Below are 23,458 nucleotides of genomic sequence, written 5' to 3'. Positions count from 1 at the left end.
ACAGGCTGAGAGAGTTGGGGTTGTTCAGCCTGGAGAAGAGAAGGCTCCAGGGAGATCTTATAGTGACCTTCCAGTACCCGAAAGGGGCTTACAGGAAAGCTGGAGAGGGGCTATTCACAAAGGCTTGTGGGGACAGGATGAGGGGGAATGGGTATAAACTGGAGAGGGGCAGATTTAGGCTCGATATAAGGATGCTGAGGCTCTGGAACAGGTTGCCCAAGAAGGCTGTGGCTGCCCCATCCCTGGAAGTGTTCAAGGCCAGGTTGGATGGGCCTTGGGTAGTCTGATCCAGTGGGAGGTGTCCCTGCCCATGGCAGGGGAGCTGGAAGGCTGGAACTATATGATCTTTAAGGTTCCTTCCAACCTTAACTATTCTATGAGTCTATGATTCCATGATTCATAGCGTTAAAATTAGACCTTGAAAAGTAAAGAAGATGCATAAGATTTCTGGGAGAATTTATCCATGTGCCTGTAAGTGGGAAATAATTTCTGTAACCAGCCTTTGTCTCGCTGCACATGATGGATGGAGATCACTCCTTCACATTGCCCAGCCCTAATAAAGGATGTTCGCTTTCCAAAACTCCAAAACGAGTTTTAAGAGAGTTTTATTTGCCAGCATTTTTCATATCAACCCTGCACCCAGAGACCCTCTGTGGCCAGGGTGCCCCCCCGCACCCAGGGCCCCCCATACCCAGGGCCCCTGCACTCAGGGACCTCTGCAGGCACAAATCCCTGCACTCAGGGACCCCCACGCCCTGAGACTCCCATGCCCTGAGCCCTTTACACACTGAGCCCCCAGCACCCAGGGACCCCCTCACGCTGGGACCCTGATACCCAGAGCACCCACACACCCAGGGACCCCCTCATGCTGGGACCCCAACACCCAGAGCACCCACACACCCAGGGCACTGGCACCCAGAGCACCCAGGTACCCCCTCACGCTGGGACCCTGATACCCAGAGCACCCACACCCCCAGGGACCCCCTCATGCTGGGACCCCAACACCCAGAGCACCCACACACCCAGGGCACTGGCTCCCAGAGCACCCAGGTACCCCCTCACGCTGGGACCCCGATACTCGAGCACCCACACACCCAGAGCACCCAGCACCCAGGGACCCCCTCACACTGGGACCCTGACACCCAGAGCACCCACGCACCCAGGACCCCCACCCACCCAGCAGAGGCGCTGCCCCCTGTCCCTGCTCAGAGGGTCTTGGCTTTGCGGCGCTGGGTGCCCCACAGCAGGAGGGCCAGGCACAGGGTGACGGCTCCCAGGACCCCACAGAAGAGGAATGTAGGGAAGGCACCCTGCAAGGGAGCAGCAGTGAGGGGCACGACCCCCCCGAGCTCCCCTTGCAGCCCCTGCTGCTCCTGGAGGTGCTTGGAGAGGGGGCTCCATCCTCACCTCACGCAGGCACTTGTACCCATGGAAGGGGCTCTGGCAGAGGCACTGCACCATGCCGGGGCCATCCGGCGCGCAGACGGAATTCTCAGGGCATGGCCAGACTGGGGGTAGAGCTGGGAGTCAGCACAGCACCAGCCCTCGCAGTGCCAGCGAACCCCGAGCTCCCGCCATACCAAGCTCCCTGGAGCCGTTGCAGGGGTTCTGTTGGCCCTGGCAGAGTCGGCTGCTCTTGAGTATTGTCACCACTTCCCATGCGCTGCTCCCGCCTGGACAGTCCAGATCCAGTGGCAGAGCACTGCGGAGAAGAGCTTAGCACCAGCACCACATCAGACCCTGCAGACCCTCTCCAGCACTGCACCGGACCCCACAGCCCCCTCCCCAGCACTGCATTGGACCCTGAGCCCCCACCCCAGCACAGCATCAGATCCTGCACCCATGCCGGTTCTCCCAGGTGCTGCTCCTGCCAGGATGTTCCAGATCCAGTGGCATGGTGCTGGGGAGCAGAACTCAGCACCGGCACCACATTGGAGCCCGCAGCCCCCACCCTGGCACCGTGCTGCCCCCACAGCCCCCACCCCGGGACTCACAGGCGCTGCAGGCGGGTGAAGCCCCTGAAGGAGCCGTCAGGAAGGTCCGTCAGGGGGTTCTCTGTCAGGTCCCTAAAACCACCCACCAGGAGCCATGGACCCCCCAGCACTGGAAAAGCACCAGCCCTGGGGGTCCCCTGTGCCGGGATGGCGAGGGCTGTGGGACGCGGCGAGGGTCCCCTCTCCGTGCCACATCAGCTGTACCCCAGCAGGGACCCCAGGAAGGGACAGGGTACCCCTAGTACCCTAGTGTGAGGCAGAAGTCACAGGGACGGTTTGGGAGGCAGGGGACCTTTAAAGCCCATCCAGTTCAAAGCCCCATGCCAAGGGCAGGGACACCTTCCAGTTTGGCCTGGGAACGATGGGATGCTGGGGGGTCCAGAGACAGTGGGGTTGCTGTGGGTCTGGAGATGGCGGGGTGCTGGAGGGGTTCAGGACAGGAAGGGTGCTTGGGGGCCCAGGGGATGTTGGGGGTGCTGGGGGGATAGGGACAGTGAGGGGGCTGCAGGGTCCAGGATGGAGGGGTTACTGTGGGGACAGGGGATGTTGGGGGGGTGGGGATATTGGAGTGCTGGGGAAGGGGGGGAGGCTAGGGTCCCAGGGATGGTGTCCCCTCAGGTTGGAGACAGAAGAGGACTTGGAGGGACTTGGAGGGGGGCGTGTACGGGGACTCACAGGACGATGGCAGCCGCAGCCTCATTCAGCCCTGGGGGAAGGGTGTGCAGGGAGCAGTTGCTCAGGTCCAGCCTTGGGAGGGGAGGCAGTGGTTGGAGAGTAGGGGAGGGAGCTCTGCACCCCCATCCTGTGCGTTCCCCCAACTCCCCCCCCACCTCCTCTGTCACCCCCTCTGCCTAGCAACCCTGCACCCCCATCCTGTGTGCCGCTCCATGTCCCACACACTCCCCTGGCATTTCCTGCACCCCCAACCTGTGTGCCCCCCTGTGTGTGTCCCCCTCCCCTGCACCTGCCTGTCACCCCCTATGTCCCCCCACACCCTCTGCCAGGCACCCCCCACCCTATGTCCCCCGTGTCCCCCCTTGTGCCTGGCACCCCCCACATACCCCAGGACATGCTCCGGGTGGGTGCCCCGTTCCCGGCAGCAGCGCCCCTCGCTCTCAGTGTCGCCCCGCGAGGCGCAGAACTGGGCCACGATGGAGCTGTTCTGTGGGGGGCCCGGGCAGTGCCCACAAACCTGTGGTGGGGGAGAACAGGGGCGGCACTGGGACCCCTGGAACCCTGCACCCCCTGACCACCAGCATCCTTGACCCAAGCAGCCCCAGAATCCTGGCACTCGTGTCTCGGGCACCTCCAGACCCCCAGGGAACCCCAACCTGGGCAATCCCCAATCTGGGCACCCCCCAAGCCGGGCACCCCCAGACCCCTGGAGAACCCTGATGCTGGGCACCCCCCAACCCAGGCACCCCAAGACCCCTGAGGAATCCCAACCTGGGCACCCCCAGACCCCTTGACACCAGAGAACCCCAACCTGGACACCCCTCAACCCGGGCAACCACAAACTCCTCGGCAACCCCAACCCAGGCATCCCCAGACCCCCAGAGCGCCCCACCTGGGTACCTCCCAACCCAGACACCCCCATACCCCCGGGGAACTTTAATCTGAGCACCCCCAGAGCGCCCCAACCCATGTACCCCCAACGCAGGCACTCCCAGACCCCCAGGGAACCCAAACCCGGGCATCCCCAAACCGGGCACCCCCAGCGAACCCTAAGCCAGACATCCCCTAACCCAGACACCCTCAGAACCCCGGGCACCCCCCGCCCGAGCTCCCCGGTGCCCTCACGGCGGCGGCGCTGGCGGCCCCGGGCAGCCCCAGGGTGAGGATGAGGAGGGCGATGAAGGCGCCCATGGCCCCTCCGAGCCCCGCCCCTTCCGGCAGCGCCCCCTGCCGGGCACCGCGACACCCGTGCGGGGACACCCGGCAATATCTTCATCAATAATACAGACAGGGAGATCGAGGGCACCCTCAGCGATTTGCGGATGACACCACGCTGAGGGGTGTAGTTGCCAGACCAGAAGGACGGGATGTCATCCAAAGCGACCTGGAGACAGGCTGGAGAAGCGGGGCTGCGTGAATCTCATGAGGTTCGTCAAGGCCAAGTGCAAGGTCCTACACATGGGTCAGGGCAATCCGCGGTTCCAATACAGGATGGAGGATGATGTGAGAGCAGCCCTGAGGAGAAGGGCTTGGGGGTGCCGGTCAATGAGAAGCTTGACATGAGCCGGCAATGTGTGCTCACAGCCCAGAAAGCCAAACACATCCTGGGCTGCATCAAAAGCAGCGTGGCCAGCAGGGTGAGGGAGGGGATTCTGCCCCTCTGTTCCTCTCCCGTGAGAGCTCATCTGGAGTACTGCGTCCAGTTCTGGAATCTTCAACATAAGAAGGATATAGAGTTGTTGGAGTGGGTCCAAAGGAAGCTACAGAGATGATCTGAGGGCTGGAAAACCTCCCATATGAGGACAGGCTGAGAGAGTTGGGGTTGTTCAGCCTGTAGGCTCCAAGGAGAACTTATAGTGACCTTCCAGTACCTGAAGGGGGCTCCAGGAAAGCTGGAGAGGGGTTATTCTTAAAGGCTTGTGGGGATAGGACAAAGGGGAATTGCTATAAACTGGAGAGGGGCAGATTTAGGCTTGATATAAGGAAGAATTTCTTCACCATGAGAGTGGTGAGATACTGGCACAGATTGCCAAGGGATGTTGTGGCTGCCCCATCCCTGGAGGTGTTTAAGGCCAGGTTGGATGGGCCTTGGAGCAACCTGATCCAGTCGGAGGTGTCCTACCCATGGCAGGAGTGGGGACTAGATGATCTTTAAGGTCCTTTCCAACCCTAACTATTCTATGATTCTATGACACTACTGGGACACCTGTGCTGGGACACCCCATGCTGTGTGGTGACACCCACTGCCATGCCATGCCACCCTAGTGTCATGCTGTGCTGTGACACCCAGTGCCATGCTGGGACAACAAATGCTGTGCTGTGCCACCCACTGCCGTGCTGTGCCACCCACTGCTGTATCATGACACCCAGTGCTATGGTGTGACACCCAGTGCCGTGTCGTGTCATCTGGTGCTGTGCTGCACTACCTGGTGCTGTGCCACCCGGTGCCATGCTCTGCCACTTGGTGCTGTGCCATGCCACCTGGTGCTGTATTGAGCTGTGAAACCCACTGCTGTGCTGTACCATACCGTTTTGTGCCACCTGGTGCTGGGGCCCATGTCCATGTCCCAGGGGATGGGAACCTGGTGGGAATGGGGACAATGGCTCAGGAGAGGGGGATGCGGGGCCGGAGACGCTGGTGTTGCCCAAACCACAGACCCTTTCCCCAGTGCACAACGTGCCAACCACTCAGGAGGGACGTCTTATCCAGGGTTGGAAAAGCCTGGGGGCTGGGGGTTCCCCAGATCCAGCCCAACACAAGGGGTTCAGGACCTTTATTTCTCATGGAATCGCTGAGGTTGGAAAAGCCCCCCAAGCTCATCCAGTCCAACCGTTGTCAGCCCAACCTCACCGTGCTGACCAAAGCATGTCCCCAAGTGCCACGGCCACACGGTGTTGAACCCCTCCAGGGACAGGGACTCCTGCGCTCACACACACAAAGCTACACAAAGCCGTACATTCCTCATCAAGCCTGTAATCAGAGATTTACATGGAATTACAGTAACTGCCAGGCCATTCCTGGTACCCGACGCACGTGCTCTGAGGCTTGTTAGGGTCACCCCAAAGGCCACCTCCCAGTTCTGAGCGGCATCTCTAAACCTCTGTCAGGGAATGGCTTCATTCCATGGAGCTCCCAGCTCCTCGTTCAAAAGTCACTGACGAACCACACCGTTACCGACCCACTGCTGGGGACCAGGCTGCCCCCTCGGGCTCCCTTGGATCCCAGTGACTGGACCCCATTCCCTGCTCCCTAATTGCCCCCCAGTCCCGGTGACCGGACCCCGTTCTCCTCCTTGGATTGCAGTGACCGGACCCCATTCTCTCCCTCGCTGCCTCTGGGTCCCAGTGACCGGACCCCATTCCACTCCTAGGATCCCGGAGACCGGATCCCATTTTCCCCCTCATAGCCCCCCAGTCCTGGTGACCAGACCCTATTACCCCCCTCGGGTCCCGGTCCCGGTAACCACACCCACAGAATCACAGAATCACAAAGTTGGAAAGGACCCACTGGATCATCGAGTCCAACCATTCCTAACACTCCCTAAACCATGTCCCTCAGCACTTCATCCACCCGTTCCTTAAACACCTCCAGGGAAGGCGACTCGACCACTCCCTGGGCAGCCTCTGCCAGTACCCAATGACTCTTTCTGTGAAGAATTTTTTTCTGATATCCAACCTGAACCTCCCCTGACGGAGCTTCAGTCCATTCCCTCTTGTCCTGTCCCCTGTCACTTGGGAGAAGAGGCCAGCTCCCTCCTCTCCACAACCTCCTTTTAGGTAGTTGTAGAGAGTAATAAGGTCTCCCCTCAGCCTCCTCTTCTCCAGGATAAACAACCCCAGCTCTCTCAGCCGCTCCTCGTAAGACTTGTTCTCCAGCCCCTTCACCAGCTTCGTTGCTCTTCTCTGGACACACTCCAGAGCCTCAACATCCTTCTTGTGGTGAGGGGTCCAGAACTGAACACAGTACTCAAGGTGCGGTCTCACCAGTGCCGAGTACAGAGGGAGAATAACCTCCCTGGACCTGCTGGTGACCCCATTTCTGATACAAGCCAAGATGCCATTGGCCTTCTTGGCCACCTGGGCACACTGCTGGCTCATGTTCAGTCGGCTGTCAACCAGCACCCCCAGGTCCTTCTCTTCCGTGCAGCTCTCCAGCCATTCTTCCCCCAGTCTGTAGCACTGCATAGGGTTGTTGTGTCCCAAGTGCAGGACCCGGCATTTGGCCTTGTTGAACCTCATGCCATTGGTCTCGGCCCAGCGGTCCAGCCTGTTCAGATCCCTTTGCACCCCATTCCCTCCTTCGGGTCCCGGTGACCGGATCCCACTCTCCCCCTCGGAGCCCCCGGTCCCGGTGACTCGATACCATTCCTCCCCTCGGGGCGCGGTGCCCGGGCCCCATCCTGCTCCCGTCGCCCCCGTCCCTCCCGCCGCTCCTCAGGTCCCGGTGACCGGACACCGCACCCCCCTCGGACCCGCCTAGCACCGGTGATCGGACCCTATTGCCCCCCTCAGGTCCCGGTCCCAGTGACCGGACCCCACTCCCTCCTTCGGGTCCCGGTGACTGGACCCCGACCCCCTCGCTGCCCCCGGTCCCTCCCGCCGCTCCTCGGGGCGCGGTGACCGTGTCGGATCGACAGCGCCATCCGCACGCTGTCGCCAGTGACGCCATCGGAGCGCGCGGAGGCCGGGCGGAAGGGGAGGTGAAGGCGGCGCTGCCCGGCCAGACGTCATCAGTGCGCGCCGGTGCGCTGTCTGCACCGCACGTGAGTGCCGCGCTCCGCGCTGTTGCCGCCGCCGGTCAGTGACAAACCGGCACCGAACGGGCCTCAAGGTCACAGCCGGGAGCGGCTCCCTCGGGCTGGGAGCACCGGGAAGGGAGCGGGGCGGGACAGGGCAGGGGACACCGGGGACACCGCGAGGGGAGCGGGGCAGGGACTGGGGACACTGGGAGGGGAGCGGGGTTTGGGAGCACCGGCGACACCGGCAGGGGAGCGGGGCGGTGCAGGGGACACCGGGGACACCAGGGCTGGGTGGCCTCAAGCGAGGACACTAGGAGACAAGGAAGTGTAAGATGGGACAGCGGGGACAGAAGGGCTGGGCCTCAGGTGGGGTCACTGGGGACACTGGGAGATGGGGAAGCGTAGGACAGGGACTGGGGACACCGAGACCCTGGGGAGTGGGAATTGGTGCCTCAGCGGTGTCACACAGACCCTGGGAGCTGGGGACATGGGACCCTGGGGCTGGGGGAGTGGGACCTCGGGGGGTTCACACAGACCCTGGGGCTGGGGACATGGGGACCTCAGTGGGACTTCAAGGGAGTCACACAGGGACAAGGAGAGGGGCCTTGGTCCGGGGATGCCAGGGGAGGCTCAGGGGCACTGAGGGAGGGCTCAGGGACACAGAGGAGCTCAGGGACCTGGGGGCTCCTGCAGGAAGCCTTGGGCCTTGGAGCCAACGTCCTGTGTTTTGTCTCCATGTCGGGGTGACCTTGGACCCTGCCCGGGTGCCGTGCGTGCCGTATCCCAGGCAGAGTCGGAGCTGCCAGATGGATGCCGCTGCCCTCTCACACGCTTTCCCAGCTGGAGGGCCATGCCAGCACCATCGCCCCCGCTCCCCCTGCCCCACGGCAGCGGGGGGGGGCGAGGGGGGGCCGGCCTAATCCGCCTGAGAATGCCCTGCAGTGGCATTCCACCGGGGATCATGGCAGGCACAGTGCCAGCCCCCTGCCACAGCAGCCCTGTGCCCCATGCTGCCCCCCGGCACCACAATGCAGAGATCCTCTGCATCCCACAACCCTGCCCCCCCAGCACTGCCCCCGCTGCTCCCCACAGCCCTCTGCCCACTAGCAGAGCAGAGAGGGGGGCTCTGCCAGTGTCCCCCTGCTCCCCACAGCCCCTGCCAGCTAGCAGAGCAGAAAGGGGGGCTCTGCCAGTGCCCCCCTGCTCCCCACAGCCCCTGCCCGCAGGCAGAGCAGAGAGGGGCTCTGCCTATGTCCCCTGCCAGTGCTGGAGCTGAGGAGGGGGGCAGGGGCTCAGTGGGGCCTGTGAGTAGAGCAGGGGGAGCCAGAGCCGGTGGTGACTCTGGTGTCTGCTCCATCTGTCTGGATCCCTCAGGCCAGCAGTGCCTCTCTGTTCTTCTGTCCATCCATCTCTGCGTGTCTGTCCATTCCTGGCTGTGTGGGGTGCGCCGTGGGGCTCATCCTGCCCGCCCTCTGCTTCAGGCACTGGGGCTCTGGCACTTCCTCGCCATCATGGCCAGGGCTCTGTCTGTGCATCTGTCTGCCTGTCCTAGCCCTGTCCATGTGTCCTGTGAGGCTGGGGCCTGCTGGTGGGGCCGATCTTTCAGAGTGATCGGCTGCCCTGGTGCTGATGGCACTGTGCCGGCTCTGGGGTGGATATGCCACGCTTGGCTGGACTCTCACACCTGGGGTGGCTCTGCCAGGATTGGAAGGGCTATGCAATGCCAGGGCGGTTGGGTCTGGTTCTGTTTGCTGAGCCAGGCAATGCCGGAACTGGCACACTGCTGCAGGCTTGGTGGTGCCGGGGCAGTTGGGCTGGGTTTGGCTGCACCAGGCAGTGCTGGCGCTGGGCGATGCTGCGGGCTCAGCAGTGCTGGTACGGTTGGGTTGGATTGGGTTTGGCTGGGCCAGAACAGAACAGAGCAGAGGGGCCCCATCCCCTCCCTCGTCCTGCTGGTCCTACTGCTCTGGATACAGCCCAGGGTGTGGTTTGGCTCATGTTGAGCTTGTCATCCCCCAGCACCCCAAGTCCTTCTTCTTGGGGCTGCTCCAAATCCATTTTCCTTCCAGCTTGGATTTGTACTTGGGATTGCCATGACCCAGGTGCAGGATCTTGCCCTTGGCCTTGTTGAAATCCATGAGGTTCTCACAGCCCCACCTCTCCAGCCTGTCCAGGTCCCTGTCCCCTCTGGATGGCTTCCCTTCCCTCTGGATGGCATCATGCAGCTTGGTGTCATCGCCAAACCGGCTGAGGGTGCCCTCAATCCCTCACTATCCTTGTCTGCAACAGAGGTGTTAAAGGTCCCAAGACCAATAACAATTCAGTTAGTGATGAGTCTCCCCAGAAAGTGGCGAACACAGGGTTAATACTCACTGCCTGTGAGCACAGCAGCTGCTGGAGGTTTGGAACCTCTGCCAGAAGGGGCGATTTTGCAATGCAGGAGGCAATAAGTAATTTAATTCAAGTGACAGATTAAAACCATTTTGGAATTGAGGGCCATGGAGACAATCCAAGGGCTGGAGCACCTTGCGTATGAGGACAGGCTGAAAGAGTTGGGGTTGTTCAGCCTGGAGAAGAGAAGGCTGCAGGGAGACCTTAGAGTGGCTTCCAGTACTGAAAGGGGCTCCAGGAAAGCTGGGAAGTGGCTCTTTATCGGGGAGTGCAGTGCTAGGACGAGGGGGAACAGTTTTCAACTGCAAGAGGGCAGATTGAGATGAGATCTTAGGAAGAAATGTTTTTCTGTGAAGGTGGGGAGGCCCTGGCCCAGGTTGCCCAGAGAATCCATGGTTGCCCCATCCCTGGAGGTGTTGAAGGGCAGATTGGATGGGGCTTTGATCAGCCTGATCCAGTGGGAGGTGTCCCTGCCTATGGCAGGGGATTGGAACTGGATAGGCTTTGAGGTCCCTTCCAACTCAAACCATCCCCTGGTTCTGTGATTCTTTGTCAGTCAAGGATGTGTTGAGTGGCCATTGGGAAGGGAAGAAGCAGGATCTCCTTCGGGTCATGTTGGGTTGGCTGGGCCAGGCAATGCTGGAGCTGAACCCCTGCTGTGGGCTTGGCAGGGCTGCAAAGAGTCAGGGTGGTTGGGTTGGGTTTGGTTGGGCCAGGCGATGCAGGCCTATGGGCTGGCTGGGGTTGTCCTGCACTGGGGATGGCCCTGTTGGGTTTGGCTGGGATGAGTGATAACAGAGCAGGATTGGTGCTGAGGTAATTGGGTTGGGTTGAAGTTGGCTGGGCCAGGAGATGCTTTAGTGGGACCAGTGCTGTGGGCTTGGTGGGGCTGTCCTGCACCGGGAGCGGCCGTGTTGGGTTTGACTGGGCCTGACAATTCTGGAGCTGAGCCGGTGCTGCAGGCTCAGCAGGGCTGTCCTGCTCCGAGGGCAGCCGTGTTGAGTTTGGCTGGGCTGGATTATGCTGGAGCTGGGCCAGTGCCGTGGGTTTGGTGGGGCTGTCCTGCACTGGGGGCGGCAGTGTTGGGTTTGGCTGCGCTGCACCGGTCCTGCGGGTTTGGTGGGGCTGTCCTGCACTGGGGGCGGCTGTGTTGGGTTTGGCTGCATGAGGCCGGTTCTGCTGGAGCCCTGGGTGCGTTTGTTTTTGCACCCATGGCCTTGGTGCTCTTGGAAGCAACGCCGGTTTTCCTTGGCAGGAGCCAGGAGTGGCCACCGCGGTGCTGAGCCCAGCCCAGAGGGAGGAGAAGGGTTAAGGGATGGTCCTAATCCCTCCTGGCCCTTCCCAGGTCCTTGAAGCAGAGAGAGCGAAGGTCCCTGCCGTGTCCAGCACAGCTCCTGGTGTTCCCTGCCTGCTGCTGACACCCATTTCTCCTCCTGCAGCTCGGCGCAGGAGGAAATGCCATCCAGGACTCAGTGCTGAGTGTGCCCATGAAGCCGTCGAGGTGCGGCCGGGGCAGCGGCGGCTGCGGCGGGACAGCAGCCACTGGAATCGCTGACCATGACGTTCACAGTGCTCGACTACAGCATCTTTGCACTACTGCTGGTGCTCTCCTCTGCCATCGGGCTCTTCTACGCACTGAGTGGCAACCGGCAGCGCACTGTACAGGAGTTCCTCCTGGCCAACCGCAATATGGGCTGCTTGCCTGTTGCCCTCTCCCTGCTGGCCACCTTCCAGTCGGCCGTGGCCATCCTGGGTGTGCCCTCTGAGATCTACCGCTTTGGCACCGAGTACTGGTTTCTCGGCTGCTCCTACTTCCTGGGGCTGCTCATCCCCGCTCACGTCTTCATCCCCGTCTTCTACCGTCTGCGTATCACCAGCACCTATGAGGTGAGTTGCATCAGCTCCATGGGGACAGAGGGGACACAGATAGAGCTCGTGGCACCTGGCAGGGCTCCGGTTCCCAGTCCCTCACCACCCTGTGCCCTTTTCCCAGTGCCCAGCTGGCTGTGTCCCACGGACGGGGCTCCCATCCATCTTATTCAGCGTTCATTCCATCCCCTGCCCCACTGCACTGCCATGAGGGGGACATGGGGGACACAGATGGAGCCCAGGGCCTTGCAACTGAGTTGGTGGCACCTAACAGGGCTCCATCTCCCAGTCCCTCGCTGCCCTCTGCCCCTTTCCTGGTGCCTAGCCAGCCATGCCCTGCAGATGGGGCTCCCACCCAGTTTGTCCAGAGCCCACCTCATCCCCTGTCCCGCTCCACTGCTGTATGGGAGACATGTGGACACCCCCCGCCCCCCCATCTCAGGACCTCACGTCTGGGCAGGATGGTGCCCTGACCCCTCTCTCCTACAGTACCTGGAGCTGCGCTTCAACAAGACAGTGCGGATCTTCGGCACCATCACCTTCATCTTCCAGATGGTGAGTGGGAATGGGGGAAGACATGGGGATGTGAGGGGGGACATAGGGGGTCAAGATTTGGGGGGTATTTGGGGGGCAAGGGAGGTGTCGGGGGGAGGTTCAGGGGGAACATGGGGGATCTGGGAGGGGACACAGGGGTGATGCAAGGGGGGACATGCAGGCAGGGGGGATGGGTGGTGGGGGCATAGGGATGCAGGGGGTGGGAAGGACTTGAGGGACATTGGGGGGACATGTGGGGGACAGGGGATGCAAGGAGAGATACAGGAGGCTAGGGAGAACCCGGGGATGCATGACTGGGTGGAACGGTGGGGCTGGGGGTACATGAGGGTGTGGCGTGGGATGTAAGGATGCAGGGTTGGTAGGGACACGGGACATGGATGGGATATGGGATGCTGGGGGGACACAGAGGGACAGGGGAGATGCAAGAAGGGATGCATGGGCCTGGAGGGGGATGCGAGGGACAAAAGGGGACATGGAGGGGATGCAGAGCGCTGAGAGAGATGCAGGGGGGGCACAGGATCTGGGGGGATCACAGAGGTAGAGAGTGGGTGCAGGGGGTCTCTGAGGGGTTGGGTGTGACACAGGGTGCTGGGGGTATGCAGGGAGTAGAAGAGGAGACACAGAGGGGTTGCAGGGTGCTGGGGAGATCACAGGGGTCTGGAGGACATAGGGACGGGGTCCATGCCGACTGCAGCACCACTCTCGCCGCAGGTGATCTACATGGGGGTGGTGCTGTACGCGCCAGCACTGGCACTAAACGCAGGTACGACGGGGCGAGCACAGGGCTGTGGTGCTGGACCCTATCCTGTGCAGGGGCAGCTGCCACTGCCTGGTTCCTTCATGGTCTCTGTCACTTCCAGTGACTGGCTTTGACCTCTGGAGTGCGGTGCTCACCATGGGACTGGTCTGCACACTCTACACCACGCTGGTGAGTCCCTGCCAGCTGGGCTGCAGCTGGGCTGGCCACAGTGATGGTGCTGTGCCTCTTCCAGGCTGTGGTGCTGGTGCTATGCCTCTGCTGGGCCACGGTGACGGTGCTGTGCCTCAGCTGGCTGCAGTGACAGTGCTGTGCCTCCACCGTGGTGATGGTGGCAAGCCCTGTGCCTCTGCAGGGTGTAGCGGCCGCGCTGTGCTGCAGTGCTGCTGCGGTGTCCTTGCCCATGGGTTGGAAGTGGATGGACTTCAAGGTCCCGTTCAACCCAACCCGTTCCCTGATTCCGTCATTCTAAGACTGATTCCACGCTGTGCCTTAGCCGCGGTGTCGGTGCGGTGTCTCTGCAGGGCGGGCTGAAGGCTGTCATCTGGACCGACGTGTTCCAGACGCTGGTGATGCTGGCGGGGCAGCTGGCTGTCATCGTGGTGGGCGCCGGGCGCGTGGGTGGCATGGCTCACGTCTGGCACCTGGCTGAGCGTGAGGGCAAGATCTCTGGCATCGAGTGAGTGGCTCAGCCGCACCGGGTATTGTCACCTGCCCGGGGCTGAGCACCCGCGCCTTATGGCATAGACAGCTGCTAAGAGCCCAAGATGGGAGACAGGAGCCCGGGAATGGTGTGAGGGGGGCTGTTTGTGCCACTCTGTTCCCATGCCGTGGGTGCCAGTGCGGAGCTGTGATCCCAGCCTCTCCACAGCCCGGATCCCACTCCTTTCCAGTGGCACAACTTGGGGCAGGCTGGGAAGAGCCCAGGATGGGGAGATGAGCCCCAGAACAGTGTGAGGGGTCTATTCTTGCCACCCCTCTTCCCACGCGACCTTGTTCCCATGTTCCCATCCCCTCTCCACAGCCTGGACCCCAAACCCTTTGAGTGGCACACCTTGGGGGAAGGTGAGATGGATGGGGAGAGCCTGGGATCAGGGAGAGGAGCCTTGGAATAGTGTGAGGGGGCTGTTTGTGCCACCCAATTCCTGCTGTCCCATTCCCATGCCATGGAGTGTTGGTGTGTGTCCCCAGTTCTGGCCCCCCCTCTGCAGCCTGGACCCCGACCCTTTCCAGTGGCACAACTTTGGGGCAGGCTGGGAGGCCGAGAAGAGCCTGAGATAGGGGAGAGGAGCACTGGAATGGTGCCAGAGGGCCGTTCTTGCTGCCCCCTTCCCATGCCACCCCATTCTTGTGTTGCGGGGTGCCAGTTGGTGACCCCAATTCCGGCCCCTCTCCAGTCGCACATGTTGGATGGGGGAGAAGAGCCTGGGTCTGGGGAGAAGAGCCCCAGCACCATGTGAGGGGTCCATCCTTGCTGCCCCCTCCCTGTGCAGCCCCCTTCCATGTGCCATGGGATGCTGATGTGTGACCCCAATCCCGCCCCCCCTTGGCAGCCTGGACCCCGACCCTTTCCAGCGGCACACGTTCTGGACGCTGGCGGTTGGGGGGATCTTCATGATGCTGTCGCTGTACGGGGTGAACCAGGCGCAGGTGCAGCGCTACCTGAGCGCCCGCAGCGAGCGCGAGGCCAAGCTGTGAGTGCAGGAGGGGTCCCGCGGTGGGACTGGGGGTCAGCAGTGGGGCAGGCAGTCCCATGGTGGGTGAAGGTCCCACGGTGGGGCTGTCGGGTCTGTGGTGGGGGCAGGGGTCTGTGCTGTGACTGGGGGTCCCACGGTGAGCACGAGGCTGAGCTGGGGTTGGGGTCCTGACATGGGACTAGGGGTCTTGTAGTGGGGACAGGGGTGTAGCAGTGGGGCTGGGGGTCCTGCAGTGAACAGGAGGCCAAGCTATGAGTGGGGCTTGGGGTCCCACCATGGAGACAGGGATCTGTGATGGTACTGGGGTCCCAGAGTGAGTGGGACAAGCTGTGCGTGGGGCTGGGAGTCCCGCGGTGGGGTCCCACAGTGGGGATAGGGGTCCTGTGGTGGCTCTGGGGGGCCTCACAGTGGGGCTGGGCCCTCCAGAGCCCCCTCCTCACACCCTCTTGATGCCTGCAGCTCCTCCTTTGCCTCAGCTTCTGCTTGTGGGGCTGGGGATCCCGCCGTGGGGCTGGGGATCCAACTGTGGGGCAGGGAGTCCCGCCGTGGGGCTGAGCCCCCTCCCCAAATCCCATTGACCCTCCAGCTCCTGCTACGCTGTGTTCCCGTGCCAGCAGCTCGTGCTCTGCCTCAGCTGCCTCACCGGTCTCGTCATGTTTGTGTACGACCGGCAGCACCCACTGGTGCCCAACCAGCGCCCCAGCTCCTATGACCAGGTGGGTGCTGGCATGCCAAAAACCCATGGGGTCCCCTCCTGCTCCACCCAGACCCACACGCTGCCCCCCTGCCCCACAGCTGGTGCTGCACTTCGTGATGGACGTGCTGCGTGACCTCCCTGGGCTACCCGGGCTCTTCGTCGCCTGCCTCTTCAGCGGCTCCCTCAGGTGAGGGGGGGGGTCCTGGGGAGGGTTTGGGGTGCTGGAGGGGGTCTCAACTGAGCCCCCCCGCCCACTCCCCAGCACCATCTCCTCTGCCTTCAACTCGCTGGCCACCGTCACCATGGAGGACCTGGTGCGGCCACGCTGCCCTGGGCTCTCAGAGTCAAGGGCCACCATGCTCTCCAAGCTGCTGGGTGAGTGGAGAGGGGGCAATGGGGGGAGAACGGGACCCCCAGAGCTGCTGTGACGACCCCCACCACCACCTTCTCCATGCTGCTGGGGGTGGGGGGGGGGCTGGCATCAGGAGACCTCCAGAGCCACCGTGACTACCCCACATCTCTCAAAGCTGCTGGGTGAGTGGGGAGAGGATGGATGGGGAGGGGACAGGGCACCCCCAGAGCCGCTGTCACCCCCCCCCAGCCACTGTGACACTCCCCCCTTCTCTCTATGCTGCATGACTAGCATCAGGGGACCCCCAGAACCACCATGACCCCTCCCACCTTTCCCCTCTCTTCTCCCCATGCTGCTGGGTTGGGGGGGGGGGGCGGCATCTTAGGATGGTGGCAGGGGACCTGCAGTGCCACTGTAATCCCCCCACGCTTCTGGGTGAATAGGGGGGCAGGGGAATCCCCTAAGCCTCTGTGAACTCCCCTGCTCTCCCCACACTGCTGGTTGAATGGGGGGGTCAAGAGGGGTCCTCCATGCCCCTGTGACACACACCCCCGTCACCCCGCAGCCCTGTGTTACGGACTGCTCTGCTTGGGCATGGCGTACATCTCCTCCATGCTGGGCCCAGTGCTGCAGGTAAGGGAGGGTATGGGCCCCCCCTTATGCTTTGGGGGGGGATCCTGGTGCTGAGCACGCCCCATTGCTCTCCTCCAGGCTGCCATCAGCATCTTCGGGATGGTGGGGGGGCCACTGCTTGGGCTCTTCTGTCTCGGCATGTTCTTCCCCTGCGCCAACTCCACGGTGAGGGGGAGTGCACAGACTGGGGGGGCAGTGGTTGGGGATGGGGGGCAAAGACCCAGGGAAGAGGCCAGTGCCGGGGATGGGAGACACAGACTGGGGGCGAAGGACCCTGGTGCAGGGGAGCACAGACCCCAGGGAGGGCACTGACAGGGGTGGGGGCAGTGGTTGAGACGGGGGGCATGGACCCTGGAGTGGGGGGGAGCATATCCGAGGCAGGGGGGGGTGCACATCTGAGGGGTACACAGATCTAGAGTGGGGAACAGTGATGGAGGAGGGCATGGACCCCAGGAGCCGGGGGCACAGACCCTGGAGAGAGTACAGACCTGGGGGTGGGGGGCACAGACCTCGGGGGGGGGCAATGCCAGGGAGTCAGTGCTGGTGGGGTCAATGCCGGGGTGGGGAACGGTGAGGGGTGTAGACTCTAGGTAGGGGACAGTGTTGGGGCATCTGGGGGCACTGACCTGAGGGGGGGCACAGATCCCAGAGAGGGCACATATGGGGGTGGGGAGCAGTGCTGGGGGGGCCAGAGTGCCCCTAAACCTGGGGTGTGGGAGGATCTGGGGTGACTGGGCACACTGTGGGATGGGGGGCTGTTAGCAATAGGGGGGCAGTGCCAGGGGAAGGAGGGCATGCATCCAAGGGGGCAGGCAGTGTTGGGGGTCTGGAGCACTCCGAACCCAGACAAGGGCAATGCCTGGGTGGCTGGGTGCCCCCAGACCAGATTGGGCAGTTGGGTGGGCTGGGGACTCCCAAGCCTTGTGGGGGGGGCGGTGCTGGGGGTCTCTCTCACCTCTGTCTCCCCAGGGCGCGGTGGCAGGACTGCTGGCCGGGCTGGCCATGGCATTCTGGGTGGGCATCGGGGGATTGCTGCAAGGCATGGGGGGGACTGGGGCCCCCCTCCAATCCAACAGCACTGTGCTGCCCGCCATGGGCAACCTTACCACCGAGCTGGCCACCACCCTGCTGCCCCCCATGGGCAACCTCACCACTGCGCTGGCCACCCCTCTGCTGACCCCCACAGCTGCCCCCCTGAGGTGAGAGGATGGATGGGGGCTGCTATAGTCTGGGGGTACTGTGGGGGGCTGGGGGCACTGAGGAGTCTGTGGGGACTGAGGTGACTGTGGGCACTGGGGGGGGCTGTGGGATGGGGGTGCAAAATGGGGGTGCAGGGATGCCCTCTGGTGCTCCCCACCCTCTTGAGCTCCCTCTCCAGCCCCTTGGAGCTGTGGAACTGGGGGTGTTGTGGAGGGGGGAAGAGGGTCAGTCGTGCCCGCCCCCCCCCGATACCCCCCCTGATGCCCCCCTTCGACCCCCAGGGGGCTTCAGCGCTTCTACAGCCTCTCCTACATGTGGTACAGCGCCCACAACTCCACCACCGTCATCCTGGTGGGGGTCTTGGTCAGCCTGCTCACCGGTCAGTGCCATGGCGTGCGGAGAAAACATGGGGTTACCTCCACCCCCATCTCCTCACCCCCCTTTTCTGTCCCCCAGGCCCCACGCCGCCCCACACCGTGGACCCCCGCACCATCTCCCCACTGCTGCCCCGCCTGCTGTGCTGCCTGCCCCACAAGTACCGGCAGCGTCTCTGCCCCGAGGGGTGCGACCCCCCCCAGGTAAGGGGGCTGGGACCAGTGGCAGGGGGCAGCATCAGTCACCCCTCCCAGCTCCTGCTGCCCCCCCTCTACATTAGCTCTGCCCCCACCCCATGCTCCTGCCCCCCTCATTCTTCTTGTTCCCCCCACAATGCTCTGCCTGCCCCACCTTGCTCCCTCTGTCACCCCTACGCTTTTGTCCCCTCTACCCCCCCAATTCCCACCACCACCACTGCCCCCCCTCCCCCTGCCCCCCACACCCTTCCTTCCCTCTTTCCCCTGACTCCTGCTGCCCCCACATTTCTCTGCCCCCCATGCTCCTGTCCGCCCATTGCTCCTACTCTCCCCCCACTCCTGCGCCCCTCAATCCTACCCCCTTATGTTCCTGCTTCCCCTCATTCCCAATGCCCCCCCCGTGCCCACCATTGCACCTTTTGCTCCCCCCCACTCCTGTCGCCCCTCCAATCCTGCCCCTTGTTCCAACTGCCCCCCTGTGCCTCTCGTTCTCCCTCTGCCCCCCCCCATCCCGCTGCCCCTCCTCCAATCCTGGCCCCCATTACCGCCTCTGCCCCCCCGACTCCTGTCTCCTCATGTTCCCAGTGCCCCCCCGTGTCCCCCCAGGACACCAACCACTCGGACTCAGCGGTGAAGCCCAAGGGGGGGATTCCCAACGGCCTGCCCCGCCCCGGGCAGGAGGAGGAGCAGGAGGGGGAAGGCCAGGGCTACATCCGCACAGCGGGGCCCCCCGTGTACGCCCTGCAGGAGACCTCCTTCTAACCCCCTCCCCATTGCAATGGGGGTCTGGCCCCTGCGCCCCCCAGCAGCACCAAAGCACCGGGGGGGCTGGATTCCTGGGGGGTGGGGAGGGAGATCTGCATCCTCGTGGGGGTGCAGGGTCCCTGCTAGGGGGGGATCTGGGTCCCTGGGACAGGAGCATCCTGGATGCCTGTGATTGAGGGATCTTGGTTCCTGCCAGGGGTGGGAATTTGAGAAGGGTCTGGGTCCCTCTTGGGGGGAGAGGATCTGGGTCCCTGGGAGGTGTCCTGGCCCCCTTGGTGGGGGGTTGGCCAGGCGCCCCCCAGCTCTCCATCACCCCCCATCTTTCGGGTCGCTGCTGCCGCCCGGGGGATCTCTGGGACCACAACTGTGCGGGGAGGGGGGCGATCGAGCGCGGTGCCCCCTCCTCCGGCCATGTGCCTTACAAGCTGCTCCCGGACTGGGCGCGGCCCCCACCGCAGTTCATCATCTCTGTCTTCGGTGTCCTCCAATAAATGGGTTTGGACCGCAGGACGCGTGAACGACCGCCCCCTCAGCAGGGACCGGGGGCGTGGCCTGTGGGAAAGGGGCATGGCCTCCGAGTGCGGTGGACAGCGTCTGATGGATGGGGCGGGGCCTAGAGCGCGGGGGCGGGGCTCCGAGTGCGGAAGTCTGGCTCATAGCGCGATAGGCGGGGCCTATTGAGCGGGGTTGTGAAAGCGGCGGGAAGCGCTGGGGCGGGGCTTAGATAGCAGTGCGCGGGGTCTATAGAACAGGGCGGGGCCTGGGGCCCAGGGGCGGGGCTCCGATAGCGAGCGGGTCTGTGGCTGAGATGGAGGGGCTTCTATAGAGGGGCGTGCCTTTAAAAAAGGTGGGTGTGGTCCGTGGCTCAGGCGCAGCACGGTGGGCGGGGCTTGCCCTGCGTGGTGACGCAGGCAATCATGGCGCCGCGGCCGGCTGAGCTGTACAGGGCGCCGTTCCCGCTCTACACCGTCCGCCTGCACCCGCAGCGCCCGATCGCCATCACCGCCGGCGGCGGGGGTGCCGCCAAGACCGGCATCCGCAACGGCATGGTGCGGGGGGGGCCGGGTGTCCTGGCTGCTGCGGGGAAGGGGACGAGAAGCTTGGGGAGCCGGGGCTGCAGGACCGAGTGCGGGGGACTGGGGGCAAGGGGGACCGGGCTGCTGCGGGGCGGGAAGTGAGAGGGCTCGGGGTGCAGAGAAGGCTGGGGGGGGACAGGGGTGCGGGGAGGTCGGGGGCTGCAGGGCCGGTTGCAGGAGGTGCCAGGATCCAAGAGGTGCCCGGCTGCTGTGAGGCTGGGGATGTAGGGGGGCTGGGGGCCAAAGGGGGGCTGTTGGGCAGTGAATAAGTGGGCCAAGGGGTGACCAGCTGCCCTGTAATTGGAGGTCGGGGGCTGCAGAGCTGGGTACAGGATGGCCCAGACTACAGGCATGGATTGGGGTGGGCGGGGGGGTTGGCTGCTGTAGGGCCAGGGTGACAGGATCAGGAGCGACTCGGCTGCTGTGGGGTGGTGGATGAGGGGGCTGGGGGTCCAGGCGCTGCAGGTCTGGGTGCAGGGGGTCTGAGGGCCAAGGAGGACCTAGCTGCTCTGGGGCAGGGGATGAGGGGCTGGGTGGCTGGGGGTGGAGGGGTCCTAAGCCACAGATGGAGGGTCGGGGAGGAAGGGGCTCTGGGGGCTGCAGCTGTGTGCCAAGGCTGTGGATGGAGGGGGCCTGGCCACTGTGGGGCTGGGTGGTCCCTGGTTGGGACTCTGTGGCAGCACAAGTGGGTACTCAGGCCGTTACCTGTCCTGCAGCACTTCCTGCAGCTGGAGCGGATTGGGGGACGTCTCAGTGCCTCCCTGCTCCACTCCCATGACACTGAGACCCGCGCCACTATGACCATGGCTCTGTCTGACGACTTCATTGCCGCGGGGCAAGATGCCAGCTGCCACATCCTCCGCTTCAGCCTGCAGACGCCTGACACCAGTGGCAACACAGCCGGACACAATGGTGAGCCCCATGCTCCCAGGAGCTGGGGGGACAGCATGGACCCTGAGAGGACACAGCAGGGCTGTGGGATCTCCTGCCTGCTTGGCATCGTGGTGCTGCATCAGCGCTCTGTTTCCTGTGCTGCAGGCAGCGGGGAGAAGGGGTTGCGGAAGCGGAAGGGCGCCAGCACAGCGGGGCAGGCCGGTACACAGAGCCAGGCGAGTGAGGTGAATGTGGAGAGCCTGCACAGCGTGCGCACTGACTTCAGCCCCGATGCTCTGCAGAAGGCAGTGCGATTTAACGCTGACGGCTCCCTGCTTGTCACCGGTGGTGCTGATGGCTTCCTGCGCCTCTGGGAGGTGAGCATGGCAACAGCTGCACCGAGCGTCGCCGTGTTGGTGGTGGCGGCGTGCATCCAGTAGGGAAGGCCAGGCTGTGGCAGTACCACATCAGCAATGCTGTTCCCCCCTCTCCTTCTGCGACGCTGCCCCATCTCCCATCACAATGTTCCCTTTTCCTGACACCGTGCCCTTCATGATGCCATCACTCTCCCTGACTTCTCCCCATTCTCTCCAGTTCCCCAGCATGAAGAAGACACTGGAGTTCCAGGCCCACGCCGGGGAGATCGAGGACATCGCCCTGGGCCCTGACAACAAAGTGAGCACCAGGTGGTTCCATGGCCCTGCGGGCCGAGCTGCCCTTGGACGCTGGCGCTCTCTCTCCATGTGCAGGTGGTGACGGCGGGACGTGACTTCCAGTGCTGTGTGTGGCAGCGGGACCAGCTAGTGACAGGGCTGCGCTGGAACGAGAACCTGCCCAGCATTCCTGACAAGGCGTACCGCTACCAGGCATGCCGGTGAGCGCTGTGGCTGGGGATTGAGCTTCACCATGGTCTGGAGTGCACGGAGCCTTCCGGTGTGATGGATCCGGGTCTGGATTGAGGTGTGGGAGCAGGGCGGTGAGCAGGGGAGGGTGCTGGGTGTTGGGCTGAGGTGCTGGCTGCAGGCTCCGGCGCAGCCTGTGCTCTGCCAGCGCAGGTTTGGAGCGGTGGAGGACGACGCCAGTGCGCTGCGCCTCTACACAGTGCAGGTGCCGCACAAGCGGGAACGCCGCCCACCACCATGCTACCTCACTAAGTGGGACGGGAAGAGCTTCCTGCCGCTGCTGACGCGACCCTGCGGCACCGAGGCAATCTCCTGCCTCTCCGTCAGGTACCAAGGGGCGCAGGGCTGGGGCCTGCATGGGGCTGGGGGCTATGCTGAGGCCCTTTCTCACTATCCTCCCTCTCACAGCGACTCGGGCACCTTCCTGGGGCTGGGAACGGTGACAGGCTCTGTCGCCATCCACATTGCATTCTCCCTGCAGGTGAGCTGAGCCAGGGGGGAATTCCAGGGCATGTGGGCAGCTCTGGGAGATGCTGCGTGGCCTCAGCGCCCCCTGTCTTTGTCCTTCCGCCTGCAGAGACTGTACTACGTGCGGGAGGCACACGGCATCGTGGTGACTGACATGGCCTTCATCCCCGAGAGCCAGCGCGGGCGGGAGCTGCTGGCGGGGGACGAGGCCGCCCTGCTCAGTGTGGCAGTTGACAGCCGCTGCGAGCTGCACGTGCTGCCGCGACGCCGTGAGTGCCAGGGGGGCTGCTGAGGGGGGTGGAGGGTTGCTGGGTTGGCCTACAGGTGGCTGGGGGTGCCAGGAGGGATGCAGAGGAGACACACAGGTGGCTGGGGTGATTTTTGGGTCGCTGGGGGCAGCCGTGGGGTGGTGGGCCAGGCCTCACCTGCCTAACCCCTTGCCCTCCAGGTTCACTGCCAGTGTGGCTGCTGCTGCTGCTCTGCGCCGGGCTCATTGTGGCTGCCATCCTGGTGCTGCAGCTCACCTGCCCGGGGCTCCTGTAGTGCCCCAACATCCCCGTGCTGGGATAGGACGCCGCCCAGCACCAGAATGGACCCACAAGTACCTGGACAGGATCTTCCAGCACTGGAACAGGACCCTCCTATGCCAGAATGGAATCCCCCAGTGCTGAGACAGACCCCCGCCCAGCACCGGGATGGCCCCCCCTTGCGCTTGGACAGGACTCCTCATTCCTGGATGGATACCCCTACACCAGGACGGATTCCCCAGCACTGGGACAGGAGCACCCCATACCAAGATGCATCTCGCACCTGGACAGGACCCTCCCCCAGCACCAGGATGGACCTTCCGATGCCCGTAGGGACCACTGTACACTGGGACAGAATTCCTGCCCCCTGGCACTGGGACTGGACCCCCTTGTGCCAGGATGGATCACTCAGTGCCAGGGCAGGACCCCCCCGTGCTGGGATGGACCCTCCTGGCACTCGGGGAGCAGCCAGAGGTCCTGGGAGCTGCATGGGGGGTTGCATCCCAGTGGCCTTGTGCTGACTGCGCCCCACTGCTGCCATTAAAACTGGAGTGTGCTGGCAGCGCTGTCCTGTCTGTGCTGGGAGGAGCAGGGCTGTGGCACTTGGGGAGCTGATAGGGACCCCTGTCCAGTCTACAGAGCCATGGCTGCAGCTGAGGGGGTTATGGAGGAGGCAGTCCCTGCCCCACTTGTAGGGAGTTCTGGCTCTCTGTTCC

At 63.6% G+C, this 23,458-nt stretch overlaps 3 protein-coding genes across 11 annotated transcripts; 2 read left to right on the top strand and 1 right to left on the bottom strand.

Annotated features, from left to right (window-relative positions):
* Nucleotides 1-588: 588 nt before the first annotated feature.
* On the bottom strand, nt 589-3,917 carry ATRAID (all-trans retinoic acid induced differentiation factor). 3 transcript variants are annotated; one of them, XM_054064051.1, is made up of 7 exons: nt 3,795-3,917; nt 3,056-3,186; nt 2,670-2,741; nt 1,995-2,066; nt 1,581-1,702; nt 1,408-1,508; nt 589-1,310 (listed from the first exon to the last, which is right to left on the bottom strand). In XM_054064051.1, the coding sequence occupies exons 1-7, from the start codon at nt 3,858-3,860 to the stop codon at nt 1,206-1,208; spliced, it is 669 nt and encodes a 222-aa protein (XP_053920026.1). In that variant the 5' UTR covers nt 3,861-3,917; the 3' UTR covers nt 589-1,205. The 3 variants fall into 3 exon arrangements, with proteins under 3 accessions (XP_053920026.1, XP_053920024.1, XP_053920025.1); XM_054064049.1 differs by lacking the exon at nt 3,795-3,917 and having other exon boundaries at nt 3,056-3,545; XM_054064050.1 differs by lacking the exons at nt 1,995-2,066; nt 3,795-3,917 and having other exon boundaries at nt 3,056-3,545.
* A 3,453-nt stretch (nt 3,918-7,370) lies between these two features.
* SLC5A6 (solute carrier family 5 member 6) lies at nt 7,371-19,467 on the top strand. Of its 6 annotated transcripts, none has more exons than XM_054063164.1 (16): nt 7,371-7,432; nt 11,239-11,686; nt 12,158-12,223; nt 12,935-12,986; nt 13,084-13,151; nt 13,505-13,659; nt 14,534-14,674; nt 15,264-15,393; nt 15,473-15,561; nt 15,637-15,749; nt 16,292-16,359; nt 16,438-16,524; nt 17,329-17,558; nt 17,841-17,938; nt 18,016-18,137; nt 18,717-19,452. In XM_054063164.1, exons 2-16 carry the CDS (start codon nt 11,357-11,359, stop codon nt 18,891-18,893), a joined length of 1,926 nt encoding a protein of 641 aa, XP_053919139.1. In that variant the 5' UTR covers nt 7,371-7,432; nt 11,239-11,356; the 3' UTR covers nt 18,894-19,452. The 6 variants fall into 6 exon arrangements, with proteins under 6 accessions (XP_053919139.1, XP_053919137.1, XP_053919140.1 ...); XM_054063162.1 differs by having other exon boundaries at nt 7,375-7,500; XM_054063165.1 differs by having other exon boundaries at nt 7,408-7,466.
* Nucleotides 19,468-19,773: 306 nt separating this feature from the next.
* Nucleotides 19,774-23,282, top strand: PREB (prolactin regulatory element binding). 2 transcript variants are annotated; one of them, XM_054063169.1, is made up of 9 exons: nt 19,774-19,945; nt 20,689-20,884; nt 21,011-21,222; nt 21,440-21,520; nt 21,622-21,719; nt 21,901-22,074; nt 22,156-22,228; nt 22,325-22,484; nt 22,664-23,282. In XM_054063169.1, exons 1-9 carry the CDS (start codon nt 19,814-19,816, stop codon nt 22,756-22,758), a joined length of 1,221 nt encoding a protein of 406 aa, XP_053919144.1. In that variant the 5' UTR covers nt 19,774-19,813; the 3' UTR covers nt 22,759-23,282. The 2 variants fall into 2 exon arrangements, with proteins under 2 accessions (XP_053919144.1, XP_053919143.1); XM_054063168.1 differs by having other exon boundaries at nt 21,595-21,719.
* The last annotated feature ends 176 nt before the right edge of the window (nt 23,283-23,458 follow it).

Source organism: Cuculus canorus, chromosome 3 (assembly GCF_017976375.1).
Source record: "Cuculus canorus isolate bCucCan1 chromosome 3, bCucCan1.pri, whole genome shotgun sequence".
Taxonomy (NCBI): domain Eukaryota; kingdom Metazoa; phylum Chordata; class Aves; order Cuculiformes; family Cuculidae; genus Cuculus; species Cuculus canorus.
Note: the sequence above shows the minus strand (reverse complement) of the source record. Positions and strands in the feature narration are given on the sequence as shown.